Source organism: Hyperolius riggenbachi, chromosome 3, assembly GCF_040937935.1.
Source record: "Hyperolius riggenbachi isolate aHypRig1 chromosome 3, aHypRig1.pri, whole genome shotgun sequence".
Taxonomy (NCBI): Eukaryota; Metazoa; Chordata; class Amphibia; order Anura; family Hyperoliidae; genus Hyperolius; species Hyperolius riggenbachi.
Genome location: NC_090648.1, coordinates 513,394,701 through 513,421,059, shown reverse-complemented (window position 1 = coordinate 513,421,059; position 26,359 = coordinate 513,394,701). Strand labels below are relative to the sequence as shown.

Here is a 26,359-nt window from a genome sequence, read left to right as displayed (position 1 = left end):
CTCTTTGTTTTCTGTCCATTAGCCAGTTCCCTATCCATGCACATGTATGTTAGAACATATAATCAGAAGGAGGTATGGAGATGTATTTTGCAGATATAAGTATGATCCAGGTACATTAATTACAAGGGATCTTGCAAGGATTGTGAAGTATTTATGGCAAACAGATAAGACCCTTGGTTCACTTAGTGCCTACATAGACTGAGGCTGACATGGATAGTTTTTACAGACCCCATCCTGTTTACTGTACGCTGCTGGAGCCTGGAAATAATTACAGTATGTTATTGAGCAGGGGGGTACTCGTGGGGGGGCACAGTGATTACCAGAGGGGGCCGTACCAGCGCATGCATGGACACGAGTGCTTCGGAATCCTTCTGAAATGTTATGGGAGGCAGAAAATTTGGACAGGGAATAGCGCTGGAATGAGGACACTGAGATTGGACCAGGAAGGCTTAATGAGATTCAGGCCTTCTCTCTCGATGGCTGAGTATATGACTTCTATTAAATTTTCTTATTCACTTCAGTAATGCGTTAATAAATCAGGTCTTCTATCTCTAGAGCTAAATTAGACAATGACACTTTTAATTTAATTCTGCATAGTAGTAGTAGGGCTGGTGTTGTCAATGAGGCGGAGGGGGCAATTTCCCCAGGGCCTCAACCAGTCCAGGGCCCCCCCCCACCATTCACCCCAGGTGGCTTCCCCCTGACTACTCCCTGTGGCCCCTGCATATTCAGTAGTTCAGCTGCCTTGAAATCTCTCACCTGTCCCGGTGGCAGCTCTGTCCTGATCTCCGTCATAAGCCGTGCTGCCTGCCCCTTCTCCATCTGGCGCATGCTATGTGTAAATATCATGTGCTGGCAAAAAGAAGGGCCAGGCAGCGTGGCTGAAGACGAAGATCAGGACAGAGCTGCCACAGGGACAGGTGAGAGATTTCAAGGCAGCTGAACTACTGAACATGCAGGGGCCATGGGAGCAATTATGGCAGGACCACTTGGGGGTGGGGGGTCTGGCAGCACGGGGGCCCGGGAGTTGACTTTCTTGGTGGGTTAGGGGGCCCCCAAGTTACTTTTGCCAAGGGGACCCATGTGGCTTAAACCGGTCCTGCAGGTAGTCGCTGATTTAAGAACACCCGACTTATCAACAACTGGACGTAAATTTGATTCCGTGGGAACAAGTGAAAAACATTTTTTTCACAAAGACCTGATAGTTGTTGAGGAAAAAGAAACGATAGTTATTAAACCAGTAAAATGACATTTTGCTGTACAGTATACTGACGGCACAGGGGAACCAAGGTGACATAGTGCGGGGGGGGCGGGGAGGGTCAGAGATGACGCAGTGGAGGGACAGAGAGGGACACTGAAGGCAAGCGTGGAACAGAGGTGGCAGAGGCGGACACTGGATGCACGGGGTGGGGGGCGTAGATGGGGTACAGGGGACAGAGATGGCAAAGAGTTTTGACAGATCCAGGTTAAGAACTAACCTTTCATTACAGAGACTACCTGTACATTATTCCTGTTTTTGTCATTGTTGCTGTTATTATTATTACAAGTTATGAACCCCTACATAACTGGAGCTAGAGAACATTGCCTCCATTTCAGCCATAGTGGGCATGCGCGGGGCTGTAACTGCAACCCACGCACGCGCACCAGTGGTCTCAAGCCACGCTCGTACTCACGTTCACAACCTGTGGCTCTGTGCAGGTGCCCTATGGCTGACACGGACGTAGCCAATGGACGCAAATACCCAGCTACTTAATTAGGTAGAATAAAGCACCATCATCTCCCATGCCACCGTTACAAAACGCGATCACAGTAACGCATGGTTCGAGAGAAATGTAATTACTCTAATGAACAGCACAACTTGCAGAATAAGGTAATTTATTTACCATATATATTTTTACTGTGCCTTGCATTTTCCCAGTTTGTAAAGTTATTTGTTTAGCTAGTCAGGTATATTTTCTTTATAAAAGCATCTCTGTTTTATTCGTGTCATTTAATAAGTGCTTGTATACATATTAGTATGCCTAATACTGTTTAATAAATGAAAATTACACTTACCCCTTGAGGGTCATTTCTTTTTTCATTGAATAGAGTTTTATTTAAAATTTGCAGCCATTGTTAAAGCAAATCGGAAGAGACAGTAAAAAAAAAGTTAGATACCGATGTGGAGGGAAAGGTCTGGATCCCACAGAGTCTCTCTCCGTGTCCTCGATTTGCCGCTGTCACCGTGCAAATTCCACGCCTTTGGGACGCCTCTGAAGACTTCAGAAGCAGGGATGGCCTTAGGTTTCACGGCGCCCTGAGCGTAGCCAGATTTTGCTGCCCCCCCATTCATCCTTTTCGCACGCGTGCGCCTATGTGCAAGATCCTCTTTAGTGTATATAGGCAGATCCCCCTTTTTAGTGTAGGTAGCTAGGCAGATAAATAGTGTATATTATACAAGCAGATCTCCTTTAGCATATATAGACCACCCCCCACTTCCCCAACCGGGAGGCAGTTGGGGAACCTTACTTTTCTGCTTGTAGCTGGGGACAGAAGCTGCCCAGGTAACAGGAGTGACAAGCAGGTCTCTCTCTGATTAGTGCGCAGCGCAGACATCACCTGTGAGCGAGGGGCGTGGCTACTGGTACGCACACACAGACTCAGCAAGAGGCAGCAGCAGATTCCTGGAGTCTTCGCCCCATCACCTACAGCGGCACCAGGGGGCGGAACTACCACTCGCAGCAGCCACAGGCAGACCTGAAGCCTGCAGCCAGCAGGTACAAATGCAGCCAGGGCCAGTTGAATGCACATCACGTGCCCCCCGGAAGCCGGCGCCCTGCCGGCCATGTTCAGAAGCACTTGTGTCCCTGAGCACTTACAAAGATGGGCGTGTCCGTATTGCGCATGCATGGATCCATTACATTTTTGGAAGGTCTCGGGGACGCGAGTACGTCCAAAGCCTTCAAGATGAGTTCCAAAAAGTTGTATAACTTCAAAATTCATAGTTGAAGAGAATACAACGTATTCCCTGATGCAATGTAACAATCTTACCTTCCTGCGACGAATTCCGCGGCGTCTCCGGTGGTACTCGCTCACGTAGTGGGACTTCCACTCTGCCGTCCTCCAGTGACAGCCCCAGCACCCCTGCGGCGGCGGATCAACGCTCGCGCATGCGCAGTACGTCCAGACAGACGCGCGCGGCGTGGGGCAGAGCAGCCTTTATAGTCTGAGGAGGCATGTCTGATGAGGTGTCAGCTGTGATGTCATCAGCTGACACCTTTTTGCAGGAGGTGCTGTCAATTCTGGGGGTGGGCTTATGCTGTGTCTCTTGAGTACTTAAGGCCAGAGCATTCACTTGCTCTGATACTCGACCTTGATACTAATCAGTTTGCTGGTTCTTGGCCCCTAGCTAGTGTGAGAATTGAGAGCTACATTTCATATAGTGCGTGCATCAGCACGATATATATGTACTCTAGTCAGTCAGTATTGTATTATTGTAATATTGTATATTGTCTATGTTCTGACCTTTGCCTGCCTCCTGATTACGATTTTGCCTGGCCCTTCTGTACTACTGCCATCTGATCTCTGTGTATGACTCGGCCTGTCCTTGACTTTGATTCTGTTTGCTCCTTCCAATACAACTGACATCTGACTTATGTGTATGACTCTGCCTGTTATTTGACTACGATTTTGCCTGACCCTTCTGTACTACAGCCATATTCTCACGTGTATGACCTCGGCTTGTCTCTGACTACACTTTCTCTCCAGTCTACTGACTTGCACTTTTTATGCTAAAGGGGGCCATACACTAGGCGACCAACCAACCAATCAACCATCCAATTCGATTATTATAATCGAATTGGATGAAAATTGGTGCTGCCAAGTGGATGCCCGACCGACAAAGCGACCAATCTCGGGACAGAAATTGGCCACACAGTCGATCGCGCATGTTGGAAAATGTCAGGCCGAGGTTGGTTGGTCGTGTGTGCAGCGGTAGGCGGCCGGATTGCGAACGAGCGAGGAGACGGCGAAGCCCCCGCCACTGCCGCCGCAATGTATAAATGTATGCAGTGTGTAGTGCATTTATACATTACCTGTCCGGTGTCAGCCTCCACACAGTTTGCGTCCATCTCTGGGTTCCGCATACACGCCGGTGGCGCTCTGACGTCACGAAGGCGCATAGTGGCTGACGTCAGACGCTATGCGCCGCTAGCGTGTATGCGGCTTACCCGGCGAGATGGACGGATGGACCCGGCGAACTGCTACAGGACAGGTAATGTATAAATTCACAACACTAAATACATTTATACATATTGGGGGCAGCAGCGGGGCGGATGCGGCGATTTAGACGATTCCTTGATGATTTCATGCTGAAATCGGACGGGAATCGGCCTGTAGTGTATAGGCAGCCGGCAGATCTCTCTCTAATCAGATTCGATTAGAGATAAATTTGTCTCTTGGTCGAATCTGCCCATATTCGTTCTAGTGTATGGCCACCTTTACTCTCTTCACGTATCAGCGTGATATGCAATGTATCTTTAAAAAGGAACATCATTGCAAATATCAGATCAGGAATTCTAACAATAAAAAAATAATCACCAGAGGCAGGAAAGCCCGCGGCGAGGGCCAGGGGCATTCGCTGCACATCCCCAAAATGTCACCATGTCCTCAACCTTTCTTCTTCTGAATGCATGGCTGCCTGAGGAGGTATTAGTACATCAGGCCCAGGAGGTCATTTGTACTTTAATTAGAAGAATAATGACCATGGGATTTTTTTAGAGGAATATTTTAAAACATCCCACATATTTTATTACCATCATGTAAATCTTCAGTCATACAACAAAAAAAAACCCAATCATGGATTTACTAAGTGAAAAATGTTGTGCACATGCTCACCAGCTTAAAGGATACCCGAACTGAAATATGACATGATGAGATAGACATGTGTATGTACAGTGCCTAGCACACAAATAACTAGGCTGTGTTCCTTTTTTTTCCTTTATCTGTCTGAAAGAGTTAAATATCAGGTATGTAAGTGGCTGACTCAGTCCTGACTCAGACAGGAAGTGACTACAGTGTGACCCTCACTGATAAGAAATTCCCCTTTTTAACTCTTTCTTGCTCTCAGAAGCCATTTTCTGCTAGGAAAGTGTTTTATAGTTGGAATTTCTTATCAGGGAGGGTCACAATGTAGTCACTTCCTGTCTGAGTCAGGACTGAGTCAGCCACTTACATACCTGATATTTAACTCTTTCAGGCACAGAAAGAAAAAAAGGAACACAGCGCAGTTATTTGTGTGCTAGGCACTGTACATACACATGTCTATCTCATCAAGTCACATGTCAGTTGATGTATCCTTTAAATATAGTTTATTTAAATCCACATTCTTTTGGGGGCTTTTTTGTTCCGTTCTATAACTGAATTCCAATTTCCTAATTTTCATAGACCACCCCCACTGTCCTCTACGATCTCTTCTGAAAAGGTTTCTGAATGGGTGCCACGTCATTGAGATATTTTAATTTCCACCCCAGGGTCAGTGGTGTAGCTAAGGAGCTGCGGGCCATGATGCAAGTTTTACATTGGGGCGCCTAAGCACTCTATACATAACAATTGATACGTAGAGATGGGCCGAACGGTTCGCCGGCGAACGGTTCCCGGCGAACTTCGGTGGTTCGCGTTCGCCTCCCGCAGGCGAACGTTTCCGGAAGTTCGGTTCGCCCCACAATGCACTATGAGGGTCAACTTTGACCCTCTACATCACAGTCAGCAGGCCCAGTGTAGCCAATTAGGCTACACTAGCCCCTGGAGCCCCACCCCCCCTTATATAAGGCAGGCAGCGGCGGCCATTACGGCCACTCGTGTGCCTGCATTAGAGAGAGTAGGGCGAGCTGCTGTCTGTCTCTCATAGGGAAAGATTAGTTAGGCTTAGCTTTTCCTGGCTGCATACCTGTTCTGTTCAGTGAGCCCACTGCATACCTGTTCAGTGATCCTGCCACTGCATACCTGTTCTGTGAACCCACCCACCACTGCATACCTGTTCAGTGATCCTGCCACTGCATACCTGTTCTGTGAACCCACCCACCACTGCATACCTGTTCAGTGATCCTGCCACTGCATACCTGTTCTGTGAACCCACCCACCACTGCATACCTGTTCTGTGAACCCACCCACCACTGCATACCTGTTCTGTGAACCCACCCACCACTGCATACCTGTTCAGTGATCCTGCCACTGCATACCTGTTCTGTGAACCCACCCACCACTGCATACCTGTTCAGTGACCCTGCCACTGCATACCTGTTCTGTGAACCCACCCACCACTGCATACCTGTTCAGTGATCCTGCCACTGCATACCTGTTCTGTGAACCCACCCACCACTGCATACCTGTTCTGTGAACCCACCCACCACTGCATACCTGTTCAGTGATCCTGCCACTGCATACCTGTTCTGTGAACCCACCCACCACTGCATACCTGTTCTGTGAACCCACCCACCACTGCATACCTGTTCAGTGATCCTGCCACTGCATACCTGTTCTGTGAACCCACCCACCACTGCATACCTGTTCTGTGAACCCACCCACCACTGCATACCTGTTCTGTGAACCCACCCACCACTGCATACCTGTTCAGTGATCCTGCCACTGCATACCTGTTCTGTGAACCCACCCACCACTGCATACCTGTTCTGTGAACCCACCCACCACTGCATACCTGTTCAGTGATCCTGCCACTGCATACCTGTTCTGTGAACCCACCCACCACTGCATACCTGTTCTGTGAACCCACCCACCACTGCATACCTGTTCTGTGAACCCACCCACCACTGCATACCTGTTCAGTGATCCTGCCACTGCATACCTGTTCTGTGAACCCACCCACCACTGCATACCTGTTCACAGTTTGGTGTGTCAGTGTGAAGCAGTACCTTAATTACACTACCTGATTGATGTATACACATGCAAGATGTTTTAAAGCACTTTAGGCCTGTCATTTAGCATTCAATGTGATTTCTGCCCTTAAAACGCTGCTTTGCGTCAAATCCAGATTTTTCCTGGGGACTTTTGGCGTGTATCCCACTCCGCCATGCCCCCCTCCAGGTGTTAGACCCCTTGAAACATCTTTTCCATCACTTTTGTGGCCAGCATAATTATTTTTTTTTTTTCAAAGTTCGCATCCCCATTGAAGTCTATTGCGGTTTGCGAACTTTACCGCGAACCGAACCTTCCGCGGAAGTTCGCGAACCCGGTTCGCGAACCTAAAATCGGAGGTTCGGCCCAACTCTATTGATAAGGCGCACCAAAACCTGACAATGGCAACTAGTGTCAGAGGTACAAGAAGGGGATGGGGAACAGTCTGTTAATGATTACCACTATTCAAAGTATCAATAGAAGTGATTATTATGAGCACAGGACTAATAGAGAGCTAATACTGTAGTTGAGGGAGGGCCCTTCTGGGCCCCTCTGGGCCAAGGGCCCTGATGCGGTCGCAACTTCTGCACCCCCTATTGCTACGCCCCTGCCCAGGGTTATTTACTACCCAAAGCTCATATTATCCATATTAGTCTACAGTAATAGATCAACAGGAAGCCCCAATGTGAAATTCAAATTATTATTATTTATTCTGTTTATAAAGCGCCAACTTATTACGCATCACTGGACAATAAATAAGATTACAGACAATGAAACAGAACACACGAATACACAATTACACATCCCCGGAGAATGCTAAGGTGCAAGGCCGGGTTCATGAAGTCATTGGAGTAGTGATCAAGTAGTCTAGATAATTAAGTGCCATTAAATGGGATAGCTGAGTAGTAGACCCAACGAGAGAGCACCCTGACTAAACTCTTACAATCTAAAGGAAGGTGTGTGTGTGGGGGAGGGGGGCACTAGGATGGTCAGTATGGAGGATTAGGGCATTGATGAGGGAGGGTAGGCCAACAGGAACAGGTGTGTTTTGAGGGCTTGCTTACAGGTGTTGAAGGAGGGGGCCAGACTGATGGAGGGGAGGGGGGTAGCTGGGAGTTCCTGAGAGTAAGGGCAGCTCTAGAGAAGTCCTGCGGTCTCGCATGTGAATGGATGATGTGTGGAGTCATCAAGCGTAGGTCATTGGCAGGTCGAAGTGCATGACCAGGTGTGTACCTGTTGATAAGTTCAGAGATGTAGGTATTGTGGGGGGATTTGTAGGCCAAAGACAGTATCTTGAAGGCAGGGGCTGGATAGTGTGTTGGTTAAGGACTCGGCCTCTGACACAGGAGACCAGGGTTTGAATCTTGGCTCTTACTGTTCGGTAAGCCAGCACCTATTCAGTGAGGAGGTCTTGGGCAAGACTCCCTAACACTGCTACCACCTATAGAGCGCCCCCTAGTGGCTGCAGCTCTGGCCTAACACTGCTACTGCCTATAGAGCTCCCCCTAGTGGCTGCAGCTCTGGCCTAACACTGCTACTGCCTATAGAGCGCCCCATAGTGGCTGCAGCTCTGGCCTAACACTGCTACTGCCTATAGAATGCCCCCTAGTGGCTGCAGCTCTGGCCTAACACTGCTACTGCCTATAGAGCTCCCCTAGTGGCTGCAGCTCTGGCCTAACACTGCTACTGCCTATAGAGCGCCCCCTAGTGGCTGCAGTTCTGGCCTAACACTGCTACTGCCTATAGAGCGCCCCCTAGTGACTGCAGCTCTGGCCTAACACTGCTACTGCCTATAGAGCATCCCCTAGTGGCTGCAGCTCTGGCCTAACACTGCTCCTGTCTATAGAGCGTGTCCTAGTGGCTGCAGCTCTGGCCTAACACTGCTACTGCCTATAGAGCTCCCCCTAGTGGCTGCAGCTCTGGCCTAACACTGCTACTGCCTATAGAGCGTGTCCTAGTGGCTGCAGCTCTGGCCTAACACTGCTACTGCCTATAGAGTGCACCCTAGTGGCTGCAGCTCTGGCCTAACACTGCTACTGCCTATACAGTGCCCCCTAGTGGCTGCAGCTCTGGGCTAACACTGCTACTGCCTATAGAGCTCCCCCCTAGTGGCTGCAGCTCTGGCCTAACACTGCTACTGCCTATAGAATGCCCCCTAGTGGCTGCAGCTCTCGCCTAACACTGCTACTGCCTATAGAGCGACCCCTAGTGACTGCAGCTCTGGCCTAACACTGCTTCTGCCTATAGAGCATCCCTTAGTGGCTGCAGCTCTGGCCTAACACTGCTACTGCCTATAGAGCTCCCCCTAGTGGCTGCAGCTCTGGCCTAACACTGCTACTGCCTATAGAGCTCCCCTAGTGGCTGCAGCTCTGGCCTAACACTGCTACTGCCTATAGAGCGCCCCCTAGTGGCTGCAGTTCTGGCCTAACACTGCTACTGCCTATAGAGCGCCCCCTAGTGACTGCAGCTCTGGCCTAACACTGCTACTGCCTATAGAGCATCCCCTAGTGGCTGCAGCTCTGGCCTAACACTGCTCCTGTCTATAGAGCGTGTCCTAGTGGCTGCAGCTCTGGCCTAACACTGCTACTGCCTATAGAGCTCCCCCTAGTGGCTGCAGCTCTGGCCTAACACTGCTACTGCCTATAGAGCGTGTCCTAGTGGCTGCAGCTCTGGCCTAACACTGCTACTGCCTATAGAGTGCACCCTAGTGGCTGCAGCTCTGGCCTAACACTGCTACTGCCTATACAGTGCCCCCTAGTGGCTGCAGCTCTGGGCTAACACTGCTACTGCCTATAGAGCTCCCCCCTAGTGGCTGCAGCTCTGGCCTAACACTGCTACTGCCTATAGAATGCCCCCTAGTGGCTGCAGCTCTCGCCTAACACTGCTACTGCCTATAGAGCGACCCCTAGTGACTGCAGCTCTGGCCTAACACTGCTTCTGCCTATAGAGCATCCCCTAGTGGCTGCAGCTCTGGCCTAACACTGCTACTGCCTATAGAGCTCCCCCTAGTGGCTGCAGCTCTGGCCTAACACTGCTACTGCCTATAGAGCGCCCCCTAGTGGTTGCAGCTCTGGCCTAACGCTGCTACTGCCTATAGAGCACACCTAGTGGCTGCAGCTTTGGCCTAACACTGCTACTGCCTATAGAGCGCCCCCTAGTGGCTGCAGCTTTGGCCTAACACTGCTACTGCCTATAGAGCGCCCTCTAGTGGCTGCAGCTCTGGCCTAACACTGCTACTGCCTATAGAGCGCCCCCTAGTGACAGCAGCTCTGGCCTAACACTGCTACTGCCTATAGAATGCCCCCTAGTGGCTGCAGCTCTGGCCTAACACTGCTACTGCCTATAGAGCTCCCCTAGTGGCTGCAGCTCTGGCCTAACACTGCTACTGCCTATAGAGCGCCCCCTAGTGGCTGCAGTTCTGGCCTAACACTGCTACTGCCTATAGAGCGCCCCCTAGTGACTGCAGCTCTGGCCTAACACTGCTACTGCCTATAGAGCATCCCCTAGTGGCTGCAGCTCTGGCCTAACACTGCTACTGCCTGTATAGCGCTCCCTAGTGGCTGCAGCTCTGGCCTAACACTGCTCCTGTCTATAGAGCGTGTCCTAGTGGCTGCAGCTCTGGCCTAACACTGCTACTGCCTATAGAGCTCCCCCTAGTGGCTGCAGCTCTGGCCTAACACTGCTACTGCCTATAGAGCGTGTCCTAGTGGCTGCAGCTCTGGCCTAACACTGCTACTGCCTATAGAGTGCACCCTAGTGGCTGCAGCTCTGGCCTAACACTGCTACTGCCTATACAGTGCCCCCTAGTGGCTGCAGCTCTGGGCTAACACTGCTACTGCCTATAGAGCTCCCCCCTAGTGGCTGCAGCTCTGGCCTAACACTGTTACTGCCTATAGAATGCCCCCTAGTGGCTGCAGCTCTCGCCTAACACTGCTACTGCCTATAGAGCGACCCCTAGTGACTGCAGCTCTGGCCTAACACTGCTACTGCCTATAGAGCATCCCCTAGTGGCTGCAGCTCTGGCCTAACACTGCTACTGCCTATAGAGCGCCCCCTAGTGGCTGCAGCTCTGGCCTAACACTGCTACTGCCTATAGAGCGCCCCCTAGTGGCTGCAGCTCTGGCCTAACACTGCTACTGCCTATAGAGCGCCCCCTAGTGGCTGCAGCTCTGGCCTAACGCTGCTACTAAAAATTTGGACAAGATTGTGGCGCTAGTGTAATTAGATTAAAAGATGGCAGCAACAAGTTAATATAGAATCCGCAAACTATACACCAAAAAACATGTAAATTAAAACTTCTGCGCCTATGCATAAAATGAATGCACTCTTTATTAAAATTGATGATTGGCAATAACAAGTCTGCACGCGGAGATATACCAGCGGCCTCACTCCCAGTCATACACCTGACCACATTCACAAGCCCCAGGGACTTCACTCAGAGTGTTCCACTGTGGATTATCACAAGCGTGCACCCGTTTGTAAACAACTACTCTTATTGATACGCATCAATCTAAAAAACATATATTAAAATATATTATATTCCTGAAATGGACTCCTCAGAAGTATAGTCTTTCACTACAAGCCTTGCATTTCCATATATTGGCAAATTGTAAGTAAATATATTCCTCCGTATAATCCTTGGGTCATGTCAGATCCTCTGAAATCTGTAATAGCAAACTCACAGTTTTTAGAAGTTGTTCGGCGTTGATAGTTTCTAATTACTTCAAAGGAGAGACGGAGGGGCAGATGGAACCACACAACACTCCAGAAATCTACGTTATTGAGTCCGCTTGAGTCCCGGCCGGTCACTCACTGCTGGATCAATCCCGTAACAGGCTCCACATGGACTTCCGGCTTCCGGCTTCAAGCTCTTACAAGCCTTGCTGCACACAGAGTCCGGGGGTGACGTCACCACAACCAAGAGCCAATCGCAATTCAGGCGATTGGCTCTTGGTTGTGGTGACGTCACCCCCGGACTCTGTGTGCAGCAAGGCTTGTAAGAGCTTGAAGCCGGAAGCCGGAAGTCCATGTGGAGCCTGTTACGGGATTGATCCAGCAGTGAGTGACCGGCCGGGACTCAAGCGGACTCAATAACGTAGATTTCTGGAGTGTTGTGTGGTTCCATCTGCCCCTCCGTCTCTCCTTTGAAGTAATTAGAAACTATCAACGCCGAACAACTTCTAAAAACTGTGAGTTTGCTATTACAGATTTCAGAGGATCTGACATGACCCAAGGATTATACGGAGGAATATATTTACTTACAATTTGCCAATATATGGAAATGCAAGGCTTGTAGTGAAAGACTATACTTCTGAGGAGTCCATTTCAGGAATATAATATATTTTAATATATGTTTTTTAGATTGATGCGCATCAATAAGAGTAGTTGTTTACAAACGGGTGCACGCTTGTGATAATCCACAGTGGAACACTCTGAGTGAAGTCCCTGGGGCTTGTGAATGTGGTCAGGTGTATGACTGGGAGTGAGGCCGCTGGTATATCTCCGCGTGCAGACTTGTTATTGCCAATCATCAATTTTAATAAAGAGTGCATTCATCTAACGCTGCTACTGCCTATAGAGCACACCTAGTGGCTGCAGCTTTGGCCTAACACTGCTACTGCCTATAGAGCGCCCCCTAGTGGCTGCAGCTTTGGCCTAACACTGCTACTGCCTATAGAGCGCCCTCTAGTGGCTGCAGCTCTGGCCTAACACTGCTACTGCCTATAGAGCTCCCCCTAGTGACAGCAGCTCTGGCCTAACACTGCTACTGCCTATAGAGCGCCCCCTAGTGGCTGCAGCTCTGGCCTAACACTGCTACTGCCTATAGAGCGCCCCCAAGTGGCTGCAGCTCTGGCCTAACACTGCTACTGCCTATAGAGCTCTCCCTAGTGGCTGCAGCTCTGGCCTAACACTGCTACTGCCTATAGAGCTCTCCCTAGTGGCTGCAGCTCTGGCCTAACACTGCTACTGCCTATAGAGCGCCCCCTAGTGGCTGCAGCTCTGGCCTAACACTGCTACTGCCTATAGAGCGCCCCTAGTGGCTGCAGCTCTGGTGCTTTGAGTCCACCAGGAGAAAAGTGCAATATAAATGTTCTGTGTCTTGTCTTGAAGGTGATTCTGAAGCGAAGGTAATTCCAAAGTGGCAAGAGGCACTCCTTATAGGGGCCAAGGCTGGATGTATGCTATTTCCCCCCCTAGGCCAAGTATGTTGTGGCTCCCCTTCCATGTACAACAGTGTCCCTCCCCTTCCATTGTGTAGGCCCCACCCCCATGTATAGCATCTACACACTGCAGCCCATCTCTTTCATGTACAAACTCCCTTTGGCATCAGCTTCCATTGTCATGTCAGCCATAAAGAGGAGTTGGTCGGCACTAGACGAAAAAGCAAGCTGAGAGAACCAGGTGTGGTGGCCGTGCCTCCAGACAGAAGTATCAATGTAGGGATGTAGAGATGAACAGAATCCGGGCACCGACCACAATAGCAGCTTAATTTCCTTTAATACATTCCCAGCATTCCAACATACATACATTACAATGTTAAGGCCTGACAGCCGTTTCGCAGGCTAAGTGCCCGCTTCCTCAGAGGCAAAATATTTTTAACCTTTAATGTATGTCGGGATGCTGGGAATGTATTACAGGAGATTGACGCTGCCCGGATTCGGTTAATCTCTACATTGTCATGTGTTGCCCCCCATTTGCAAACTTCTCCTTCATATGTAGCAACCACATTTCATGTCCAATTGCACCCTTGGGCTGTAGCCACCCAAGGCCCGGGCCTCTGTGGCCTTTCCAGAAATCCGGCCCTGATAGGAGCTACCAAGGCAATCCTCTCCCTCTTGTTCACCTGTAAATGGAGTTATTCAGTTTTACAGTGCTTGATGGCGTGCAATGTTTTCCCTCAGTTGCCATTTTACTGATAGATTTGCATCCTATTGTTACATATTATATGCAGTTGAGCACCGATATCATCTCTGTTCGATAATTATCTATCTGGGACAGATGAAACCCGAGAGCTGTTAATAGTCCACATTATTCTGGAAGCAGCATGTCTGGAGTCTCGGGAACGAAACTCTCCTGACGGAGTGAACTGTGTTTGCGAAACAAATAGAGAAATGATGTGTTTAAGCTGCTAAATCTAAATTTCCACATATTTATATGGATGTGATGTATGCAAATTTCCCACGAGGGATAAATACGAGTCTTTGCTAATTGTTTTGGTGACCATGAATTGACGGATCATTACGGTTTGATAATTAGCGCTATCAGTGGTTCTCGCTGCATCATTTTTTCCGCTTGTGAGAAGGACCAGTTGCACTTGTAATTATTCACCTTACTGGCTGCTGCTGCTGCGGAGAAACTGCAAGTCCCTTTTTTATGCTATTAGCTCACATTTTCCTGTGCTATCAGTACATTTTAGGCCTCTTTTCACCAGCAATAGCAATAGCAATTCACAAACGCCAGTGATTGCGCTTATTCTTTAATTTTATTATGCGATTGAGTTTTTTCATTCGCATTGCATAATAGCTCTTGAAATCGTTCCAGAAAGCGATTGTGATTTGCAAATCGAATCGCTATCGTTGAAAATTCTTTTCATTATTCCTATGATAAAGTAGCCACCCTAGGGGTTTAAAAACCGATAGCGTTTTGCGATTTGCGATCGTAATTTGCAAATCGCTCTCACTGGTAAAGGACCCTAAAGGGGGTAGTAGTATTCAAAAATACAAAATTGGCAAAAAAAAGTTAGTGCCCCCAAAAATATGTTTTTTTTTTCTTTTCGAAAATAGGTCCCTATATGTCCCCGATTTTTTTTTCTTTTGCCTGCTCTGGGTACCCTTGCCTAACTGCAGTATTTGTATGTAGAACAGAGGTGCCACCAGGATAAAAGTCAATAAAAATTGTAAAAATTGCTTGGAGGAAGTGGTGGGCTTGCCTCCCAAAAGCAGACACGAGATCCTGTCTTCATATAAATCAATACATTTATTATACAGTACCCCAAAAACAGTGCAACGCATTTCGCAGGCCCAGCCCGCTTCATCAGGCAATAAACGTGGGGACAAAACAGGATTTCGGCAATAGCAGGTGTAGCGCCTCAGTTTTTCTATTTTATTTTTCTATTTTATTGCCTAACTGCAGGAACAGTGTAGTGCCAGCAGGATTATGGGAAGGTTTTACTTTTCTTAGTTACAGTAACAAGTAAATAACAGAAGACGTAAGGTGCCCATACACTAAACAATCTATGGGCAGATCGACCAGGAGACAGATCTCTCTCTGATCGAATCTGACCAGAGAGAGATCTGTCGGGTGCCCAAACACCACAGGCAAATGCCCGATCAATCTCATGCTGAAATCGATCCAGAATCGGCCTTGTGCTGCCTCGCGGACCCGACACTGGATAGTGTAATGGTTAAGGGCTCTGCCTCTGACACAGGAGTCCTGGGTTTAAATCCCAGCTCTTCCTGTTCAGTAAGCCAGCACCTATTCAGTAGGAGACCTCGGGCAAGACTCCCTAACACTGCTACTACCTATAGAGCGCCCCCTAGTAGCGCCTCCAGAGGCAGTAGGCACGCTCTGATAATGGATCAGCTGCTCCTGTTCCACTGCCTGAGGAAGTGGGCTGTGTCTCACGAAACGTATCACAATTATTTGAGTACATTATTAAATAATACTTTTGAAATTTTTATCTTGTTGAATCTTCTATGGGAAGGGGAGTGCCTCTTCCCCTATTTTTAAATTGAACATTGTTTTACTCTTTTGGTGCCTCTGTGTTTCTCATACTACTAGCTTGAGATAAGGTTTTACTGCATGGAAGTTTAAAGGGTCAGTAGCTCTACTCTATCTCACAGTTTAAAATACAGAGTGTGGTTTGTAAACAGCAAATATGACAGAATGATGCAAAGTTATATAAAAAAAAAGCTATAGAACTGAAAATAAAGATATGAGACGCATTTCTTTGCTACTAATGTTCTATTCATTATCCGCACTACACATACAATTCATTATACCATAACTTTAACCACTTAATGACAAGCTGACTTATAAAAACATCCTGCTAGAGCCTCTTAACGGCTCCAGGATGTTTTTATAAGTCAGACAGTGCTGCTGCTGCTGCGCGCGCTCCCGTGTACGCTCCCGTGCACGTAAAAATAGTGGGGGGGGGAAAAACACCAAAGAAAAAAATACACCTTTATTTCCAAATACTATATTGTCACCATACTTTATACTAGGGACATAATTCAAATCTTGTGATAACCAGAACAAATAGGCAGATAAAATGTGTGGGTTTTATGCGCAGTAGCAGTGTTTATATTAAAATTATAGGGGATGAAATTGGAGAAATAGTTTATTTTTTCATTTTTTCCTTGTTTTTCCCTTTAAAATGCATAGAAAATAAAGTAATTACTGAAAACAAATATCAACCCCAAAAACCCCAATTGGTGGTGAAAAAAAACAAGATATAGATCATGTCATTGTGATTAGTAGTGAGTAAGCTATTGGCAAATGAAAGGGACGAGCACTGAAAGGTGAAAATCGCTCTTGTCCGTTACGGTAAAACTGCCTTTGGGGTGAAGTGGTTAATAACTTTGTCACAGTGTCACAGTAAGCATTGTAATGTATCTATGTGAAAATTAAAAATGACTTGATAATTTTCTTGCTCTCTTGTGTTACAGCCTGGCAGCTTCCAAAGAAGTGGGGGCGTCGGTTCGTAGCAATCCCAAGCAAATGTCGCCTTCCGACTTCTTGGACAAGTTGATGGGGAAGATTTCCGGATATGATGCTCGAATCCGACCTAACTTCAAAGGTGATCGCAAATTCTGTTCATTCATATGGGAAGGGGAGATAAAGTCTGACAATCTTGGATACCAACATTCCGCCATATGTATTCCGAACAATGGCCAAGTGGCTACTGACACAGTAACTTGCAGCTCTGCAGTCCCAGAATTGAATCTTAGCAAAGACACTGAGGCCCATATGCAATTCACTTTTTCTGCTCAGTTTTCTCCCAGGTGATATTGTTTTACACCTTGTCGATAAAATGCCCTTTAAACTACCAGCAAGCAAGAAAATACTTGCAATATTTTTAATTGTACCGGTAATTTTTCACTTACTTTTCAGTACTTATCAAATGCAAAGCGATGAAAAGTTATTTTAAAAAGAAGTTCAAAAATTATCTCCTGGGAGAAAATTCAGGAGAAAACGTTAATTGCATATTGGCTAGTGGCCCTTATTCCATTTTTTCAAGTTTCCTTCTATGAGCTAATTTTTCACCTTCTGTTTAACTCTTAAGGACCACAGGCTTTACCCAGAAAAATTGAATTGCAATTGGGCCGTAGGCTCTTATTCAATCCGCTAGTTTTCTCCTCCTTTTACACCCAATCAATAAAATGCTTTTTAAGCCACCAGCAAGCAAGAAAATAGAAGAATTGTGGCTGTACTTTTCCACCTACTTTTTGGTACTTTTTTGCAAAGTACTGAAAAGTTATTTATTTGCAAAAGATGAAAATTATTTCCTAAGAGTAAACTAATAAAGTGAGTCTCACAGAAGGGCAATTAGTGATTTTATGAAGTGTTGAATTCTCCCTGTTAAGTTTTGCAGAAAACTTTTATAATGCTTATTAGACATGGGAAAGACAGCTCTGTGTACATAAATACATGATGCATTGTGCTGTCCATTTTGTTGAACATTATACAGTCTTAACCATTTACCGCCATCCTAACGTATTAAAACGTCATGCTTACCGCTATTAACAGCAACATGACGTTTTAATACGTCGCGCATTCCCGCCGCTGCTACCGCCGTGTGTCCGCCGCTACCGCCGCCATTACCGTCGGGATCCCGTGCTGGGCGATTGGGGAAGAGGACTGAACAGTCCTCTACCCAATCGCAGTGCCTGGAGTGAATGGACGTGACCGCGAACAGCGGCTACGTCCATTCACATAAACAGGAAATGTAACAGTTTAATAAAGTGTGTAAAAAAAAAAAAAAAAAAAGTGAACACGTCCTATGAGTGTTCACCAGCGCCATCTTGTGGCCAAAAAGTATATTACACTTACAAAATACATACATTTTCAAGTATATACACATCATTAATAAAATTACACTTCCAACCCTCCCCCCCAAAAAAAACACTTGTAAAAAAAAAAATCAGCTTAAAAAAAAAAAAAAAATAGTTGCCTTAGGGACTCAGCTTTTTTTATTCTATATTTTATGGGGGAAAATTAATTTTAATTTATTACATAGGGGCTTGTAATTATGGCCAGAACAAACAGAAAAATAACCACTTATATTTCAAAATAATATACTGTCGCCATACATTGTGGTAGGGACATAATCTAAACGGTTTAATTATCGGGACCACTGGGCAAATACAACGTGTTTGTTTTATCCACAGGAGAATGTTTAATTTTAAAACTATAAAGGCTGAACACTGAGAAATAATGATTTTTTTTCTTTTTTTTTTCTGTTTTTCTCATTAAAATGCATTTAGAATAAAAAAATTCTTAGCAAAATGTACTATCCACAGAAAGCCTAATTGGTGGCGAAAAAAACGAGGTATAGATCATTTTCTTGTGATAAGTAGTAATAAAGTTATTAGGGAATAAAAGGGAGGAGCGCTGACAACTGAAAATTGCTCTGGTCCGTTAGGATAAAAACCCTTGGGGGTGAACTGGTTAAAGGATACCCGAAGTGACATGTGACATGATGTGATAGACATGTGTATGTACAGTGCCTAGCACACAAATAACTATGCTGTGTTCCTTTTTTTCTTTCTCTGCCTGAAAGAGTTAAATATCAGGTATGTAAGTGGCTGACTCAGTCCTGACTCAGACAGGAAGTGACTACAGTGTGACCTTCACTGATAAGAAATTCCAACTATAATACACTTTCCTAGCAGAAAATGGCTTCTGAGAGCAAGAAAGAGATAAAAAGGTGAATTTCTTATCAGTGAAGGTCACACTGTAGTCACTTCCTGTCTGAGTCAGGACTGAGTCAGCCACTTACATACCTGATATTTAACTCTTTCAGACAGATAAAGAAAAAAAAAAGGAACATAGCATAGTAATTTGTGTGCTAGGCACTGTACATACACATGTCTATCTCATCATGTCACATATCAGTTCGGGTATCCTTTAAGCTGGTGAGCATGTGCACAACATTTTTCACTTAGTAAATCCATGATTGGGATTTTTTTTTGTATGACTGAAGATTTACATGATGGTAATAAAATATGTGGGATGTTTTAAAATATTCCTCTAAAAAAATCCCATGGTCATTATTCTTATAATTAAAGTACAAATGACCTCCTGGGCCTGATTTACTAATACTTCCTCAGGCAGCCATGCATTCAGAAGAAGAAAGGTTGAGGACATGGTGTGACTGAGTCAGCCACTTACATACCTGATGTTTAACTCTTTTAGGCAGAAAAAGAAAAAAAGGAACACAGCACAGTTATTTGTGTGCTAGGCACTGTACAAACACATGTCTATCTCATCATGTCACATGTCACCTCGGGTATCCTTTAAGCCTCGTGACTAAAGTCGGCCGAGTCTGGTAACAACCACCTCAGCTGATGATCAGGCGTACACACAAAGGGCCCCCAACCATCGATGGCCGCCCACCAAGTGATCCACCCAGTGGTCAAAACGCCGCTACCCCGCCCACCGCGTGATGTCACACATGCTCCGCTCTGTCGACCCTTCACCGCAAAGCAGCGGAACGCGTCGTCAGCATCCCGGATCCCCAACGGGTGACATCAGTTGCCACATGTGTATGTCGGGAACTGCAGCACTGGGATAAAAAACAAATAATGTGCTTATTGGCAATTACTGATCAGTCACAATAGATTACTACACACCATTGGGCAGGATCCACAAAGCTTTTTCACCTGTTTTTACCTTTTCTATGTTACTTTTTTTAAGCTTCCAAAAAGCAAAAATATAATATAACCAAGGTAAGAAAAGTAATACTGAAATGAAGTTAACCAGAAACAACTTACTTTAAGTGATTATTTTGTTTGTAGAGGTGCTGAAAGGTTATTTTTATTAATTAGGTGATAAATAAGTTGTGCATGAGAAGTTTTGTGAATAGAGCCCCATTGTAGGTCTGATGTATCCACACTAGATTCATGACCTAGACCAGGGGTAGGGAACCTATGGCTCGGGTGTACCCTGTACAGCAAGGGTAGGGAACCTATGGCTCGGGTGTACCCTGTACAGCAAGGGTAGGGAACCTATGGCTCAGGTGTACCCTGTACGGCAGGGGTAGGGAACCTATGGCTCGGGTGTACCCTGTACAGCAAGGGTAGGGAACCTATGGCTCAGGTGTACCCTGTACGGCAGGGGTAGGGAACCTATGGCTCGGGTGTACCCTGTACGGCAGGGGTAGGGAACCTATGGCTCGGGAGTACCCTGTACGGCAGGGGTAGGGAACCTATGGCTCGGGAGTACCCTGTACGGCAGGGGTAGGGAACCTATGGCTCGGGTGTACCCTGTACGGTAGGGAACCTATGGCTCGGGTGTACCCTGTACAGCAGGGGTAGGGAACCTATGGCTCGGGTGTACCCTGTACAGCAGGGGTAGGGAACCTATGGCTCGGGTGTACCCTGTACGGTAGGGAACCTATGGCTCGGGTGTACCCTGTACGGTAGGGAACCTATGGCTCGGGTGTACCCTGTACGGCAGGGGTAGGGAACCTATGGCTCGGGTGTACCCTGTACAGCAGGGGTAGGGAACCTATGGCTCGGGTGTACCCTGTAAAGCAGGGGTAGGGAACCTATGGCTCAGGTGTACCCTGTACGGCAGGGGTAGGGAACCTATGGCTCGGGTGTACCCTGTACAGCAGGGGTAGGGAACCTATGGCTCGGGTGTACCCTGTACGGCAGGGGTAGGGAACCTATGGCTTGGGTGTACCCTGTACAGCAGGGGTAGGGAACCTATGGCTCGGGTGTACCCTGTACAGCAGGGGTAGGGAACCTATGGTTCGGGTGTACCCTGTACAGCAGGGGTAGGGAACCTATGGCTCGGGTGTATCCTGTACAGCAGGGGTAGGGAACCTATGGCTCGGGTGTACCCTGTACAGCAGGGGTAGGGAACCTATGGCTTGGGTGTACCCTGTACGGCAGGGGTAGGGAACCTATGGCTCGGGTGTACCCTGTACAGCAGCGGTAGGGAACCTATGGTTCGGGTGTACCCTGTACAGCAGGGGTAGGGAACCTATGGCTCGGGTGTATCCTGTACAGCAGGGGTAGGGAACCTATGGCTCGGGTGTACCCTGTACAGCAGGGGTAGGGAACCTATGGCTTGGGTGTACCCTGTACGGCAGGGGTAGGGAACCTATGGCTCTGGGATGTACCCTGTACAGCAGGGGTAGGGAACCTATGGCTCGGGTGTACCTGTACAGCAGGGGTAGGGAACCTATGGCTCGGGTGTACCCTGTACAGCAGGGGTAGGGAACCTATGGCTCGGGTGTACCCTGTACAGCAAGGTTAGGGAACCTATGGCTCGGGTGTACCCTGTACAGCAGCGGTAGGGAACCTATGGTTCGGGTGTACCCTGTACAGCAGGGGTAGGGAACCTATGGCTCGGGTGTATCCTGTACAGCAGGGGTAGGGAACCTATGGCTCGGGTGTATCCTGTACAGCAGGGGTAGGGAACCTATGGCTCGGGTGTATCCTGTACAGCAGGGGTAGGGAACCTATGGCTCGGGTGTACCCTGTACAGCAGGGGTAGGGAACCTATGGCTCGGGTGTACCCTGTACAGCAAGGGTAGGAAACCTATGGCTCGGGTGTACCCTGTACAGCAGGGGTAGGGAACCTATGGCTTGGGTGTATCCTGTACAGCAGGGGTAGGGAACCTATGGCTCGGGTGTACCCTGTACAGCAGGGGTAGGGAACCTATGGCTTGGGTGTACCCTGTACGGCAGGTGTAGGGAACCTATGGCTCTGGGATGTACCCTGTACAGCAGGGGTAGGGAACCTATGGCTCGGGTGTACCTGTACAGCAGGGGTAGGGAACCTATGGCTCGGGTGTACCTGTACAGCAGGGGTAGGGAACCCAGGGGCGGGCCGAGGCATAGGCTGGAGAGGCTCCAGCCTCAGGGCGCAGTGTAGGAGGGGGGCACACAATTCATTCAACTGTCATTCCTAATTGTGTTTGAAGCAGAAAGAAATAAGAAAAGGGGATACATGGCAGTGACTGCAAGCCAGATAACTAGATAATAAGGTGTTGGGAGGGGGGGGGGTTGTGGGCCCTGTGGCCCTCTTAGTCTAATAGCAATCAGTGTGTGACGGCTGGGGTGGGAGGGATGGAGGGGCGCACTTTGGTGTCTCAGCCTTGGGTGCTGGAGGACCTTGTCCCAGCTCTGAGGGAACCTATGGCTTGGGTGTACCCTGTACGGTAGGGGTAGGGAAGCTCGGGTGTACCCTGTACAGCAGGGGTAGGGAACCTATGGCTCGGGTGTATCCTGTACAGCAGGGGTAGGGAACCTATGGCTCGGGTGTACCCTGTAAAGCAGGGGTAGGGAACCTATGGCTCAGGTGTACCCTGTACGGCAGGGGTAGGGAACCTATGGCTCGGGTGTACCCTGTACAGCAGGGGTAGGGAACCTATGGCTCGGGTGTACCCTGTACGGCAGGGGTAGGGAACCTATGGCTCGGGTGTACCCTGTACGGCAGGGGTAGGGAACCTATGGCTCGGGTGTACCCTGTACAGCAGGGGTAGGGAACCTATGGCTTGGGTGTACCCTGTACAGCAAGGGTAGGGAACCTATGGCTCGGGGATGTACCCTGTACAGCAGGGGTAGGGAACCTATGGCTCGGGGATGTACCCTGTACAGCAGGGGTAGGGAACCTATGGCTCGGGTGTACCCTGTACAGCAAGGGTAGGGAACCTATGGCTCGGGGATGTACCCTGTACAGCAGGGGTAGGGAACCTATGGCTCGGGTGTACCCTGTACAGCAGGGGTAGGGAACCTATGGCTCGGGGATGTACCCTGTACAGCAGGGGTAGGGAACCTATGGCTCGGGTGTACCCTGTACAGCAAGGGTAGGGAACCTATGGCTCTGGGATGTACCCTGTACAGCAGGGGTAGGGAACCTATGGCTCGGGGATGTACCCTGTACAGCAGGGGTAGGGAACCTATGGCTCGGGTGTACCCTGTACACCAGGGGTAGGGAACCTATGGTAGGGAACCTACAGCAGGGGTTGGGAACCTATGGCTCAGGAGCCAGATGTGGCTCTTTTGCTGGCTGCTTCTGGCTCACATAATAGTCAGTAGGGGAATAAAAAGTAGGCTACTGCTGTAGAATGCCCTACTAACTTACTCGCACTCCCCCCAAAACGAACGGCTGCTCCAATTGTCCTACTCTGGTCCCTGTCAGGTCCAGTGACTTTGTAGGACGGGATCCCAGCACTTTGAATTGGCCCAATTGGCTGTCTGTCACTTGACAGGCAGCCTATTGGGCCAAAGTGCGGTGATCTCATCCTACAAAGTAAAGCAACCCCAAGTCAGCTAGCTAATTGTACAAGCTGTTAGTCAGTATTTCTCCTAAATCAGTGGAGCTGTGGGCCCCAGTGCGAGTTTTACATGGGGCCCCCCAAGCACTCTATACATAACAATTAATGTAGCACACCAAAACCTGCCAATGGCAACTACAGTGTCAGAGGAGCAAGAAGGGGATGAGGAGCAGTTTGTTAATGATTACCACTATTATTCAAAGTATCTATAGAAGTGATTATTACCAGCACAGGACCAATAGAGAGCTAATACTGCGGATGAGGGAGGGCCCCTCTAGCCCAAGGGCCCCGGTGCAGTCACAACCTCTGTACCCCCTATTTCTACGCCATTTTTCTATGAATGCTATACTAATGACGTTGTCACTGTCATACTAGTAAGGTACGATTTTGTCATCATTGTGGTAAGCCACCTCACTTTTTTCAAACTGTAGCTGTTTTTAACACAGTTTATCATATCCTGGGTGCCTCTTTCCCCCCTTTGTGTTACCCCATTAACATATATTTTCCATCATTTGTTAATAGACTTGACTTGGCATGCATCACTTGTCGTTAGGAAGCCATCAGAGGCTGCTCATCTGTTATAATTAATAGCACAGTAGTATTTCAGTGACTGGTAATACATTTGTGTCTCTCCTCCTGTTTCATTCTCATTGTTTTATGCAGATCTCAGTGTTCTCATATATCACGTCCTCGTTGCAGAAAACATTCTCTGCAGTTTTTGGTGCTGATATCAGAGAAACGGTCCCATTTTCACTGAATTCAGCATCTTACTTGATTTGTTCTCACTTTGCTAAGATGACAGAGAAAGATGTCACCTCTCTGAGTGTAACTGTCTCTGCGGTACAGCGGCCCGGAAAAATAACATTTTACAGCAAGGTGAAAGGAGAAAACCACCTTTAAACAAATTTCTCTGAGTTTTAATAAATAACTTTGCGTTGAAATGGAATTGTGAGCCCAGAAATCAGAGGGTTCCTATGATTTTAGGCTGGAAGTCTAGAAAAATCAGACACTCACAGGGCCAGATTTATCAAAGCATTACCAACAGTTTTTTCTTCTTAAACTGTTCTAACTAGCAGAGGAACAGTTCTGCATGATAATAAGAATCTTCTTAAGTTCTTCATAATAGCGGCAGTTTAGTGTGAATTTCTAGAGCTGCACTACAGTTAAAAAAAAGTGCAAATCCATTCCTAAACTGCTACAGGTTAAGAAGTGCTTGACAGCAGTTCTACAGATAGTGCAGAAGTGCAGACTAGGCATGATTTGTGAGGTGCTTCTCCCCCCTGCTGAATTCCTCCTCAGAGTCAGAGTCTGCTGGTATCTGTACTGCAGATGTATTGGTTACCTTGGCAACAGCAACTCCCCTCACACACTGCACTGTCTGAGAGACCTTCGTAACTCCTCCTATTTCACTACAGTTTTAGAAGGAATCTGCACTATCTAATGATTTCTTAGGCTGTCTGAGACAGTTCTGCATGGATTTCTAAAAAACAATATTTTGCCTCAGACACTCTTGATAAATGCCCCCCACAGGGCCAGATTTATCAAAGCATTACTGACAGTTTTTTCCACTTAAACAGTTCTATCCAGCAAGGGGCCTGTTTTGCATGATAATAAGAAGATTCTTAAATCCTACTTACCTACATTACCAAAAGTTTTTTCTTCTTAAACTATTCTAACTAGCAGAGGAACAGTTCTGCATGATAATAAGAACCTTCTTAAATTCTTCATAATAGCAGCAGTTTAGCATGAATTTCTAAAGCTGCACTACAGTTAAGTAAATTGCAAATCCATTTTGAAAACTGCCACAGATTAAGAAGCGCTTAATAGCAGTTCTACAGATAGTGCAGCAGTGCAGGCTAGACATGATTTGTGAAACTTCAGTTTCCCAGCAGCGATCACCACTCAGAGACTGTTAGACGGCGAAACCTCCAAAAAGCACCCAGGTACTGATCTATATTTGGCCATCTGGCCTCATAAGTCCTTTAATCATATTATATTTTTGCTCTTTGGAAGCTTAAAAAAGTAACATAGATAAGGTAAAGACAGGTGAAAAAGCTTTGTGAATCCTGCCCTATGTTGTTTAGTCATCTATTGTGACTGATCACTGATTGCCAATATGCGCATTATTTTTTTATTCCCAAGACTGCAATTCCTGAACCAGTGGCTAAATATTGGCGGGGTTACATACTGATCTTTCTATCTATCTATCTGTCTATCTACCTATCTATCTATCTATCTATCTATCTATCTATCTATCTATCTATCTATCTATCTATCTATCTACTGTATCTATTCCCACTATATGTTGTTATGGTACCTACCTATGGTTGATCTCTCCTTTGATTCTGGCAAGCTTTATTGACAATGACTGGATAATAATCTTCCTCTGTGTTTGCTGACAGGTCCCCCAGTGAACGTCAGCTGCAACATCTTCATCAACAGCTTCGGTTCAATTGCAGAGACCACCATGGTGAGTTCCTCATTGTATCGTGCCATTTGTTTCCTTGTATCAAAACGTAACAATTCTAGGTAGGACTGTGTTGGTGCAATCCCATACCACTGAGGGGGACGTGGCCAAAAAAGATCTTGAACATGTTTTCTCTGTCTCATATAAAACTTTTCCCCCAAGGGCCAAGCTATGGTAGACAGACCTTACATGGCAATCAGATATCCCAGGTCTGACTTCCGAAACTTGGGAAATTACCTTAGGGTACTTTGTCACTGTCAATGTCTCAGCAGGGGAGAGACTTATCGATTTGAAATTTTTACACAGAAGCTACTTATCACCTGATGGGCTGCAAAAAATTGACTCCACTGCTCTGGGATTGTGCACCAGATGCCAGCAACCGGGGCCAATTTCTTTTTTTTTTATATGGTCTGGCAGTGCCAGTGTATTCGCACTTACTGGCTCCAAGTCCATGCTGAGCTTCAACAGATACTCAGAATCTCAGCTGA

General features: G+C 47.3%; 1 protein-coding gene across 1 annotated transcript in view; it reads left to right on the top strand.

Moving 5' to 3' along the window:
• Nucleotides 1–26,359, top strand: part of GLRA1 (glycine receptor alpha 1) — a 284,975-nt gene that overhangs the window by 134,169 nt on the left and 124,447 nt on the right. Inside the window, exons 2-3 of the mRNA XM_068273147.1 lie at nt 16,560–16,690; nt 25,807–25,874. Coding sequence (XP_068129248.1) covers nt 16,560–16,690; nt 25,807–25,874 — 199 coding nt within the window. The remainder of the gene's footprint in view (nt 1–16,559; nt 16,691–25,806; nt 25,875–26,359) is intronic.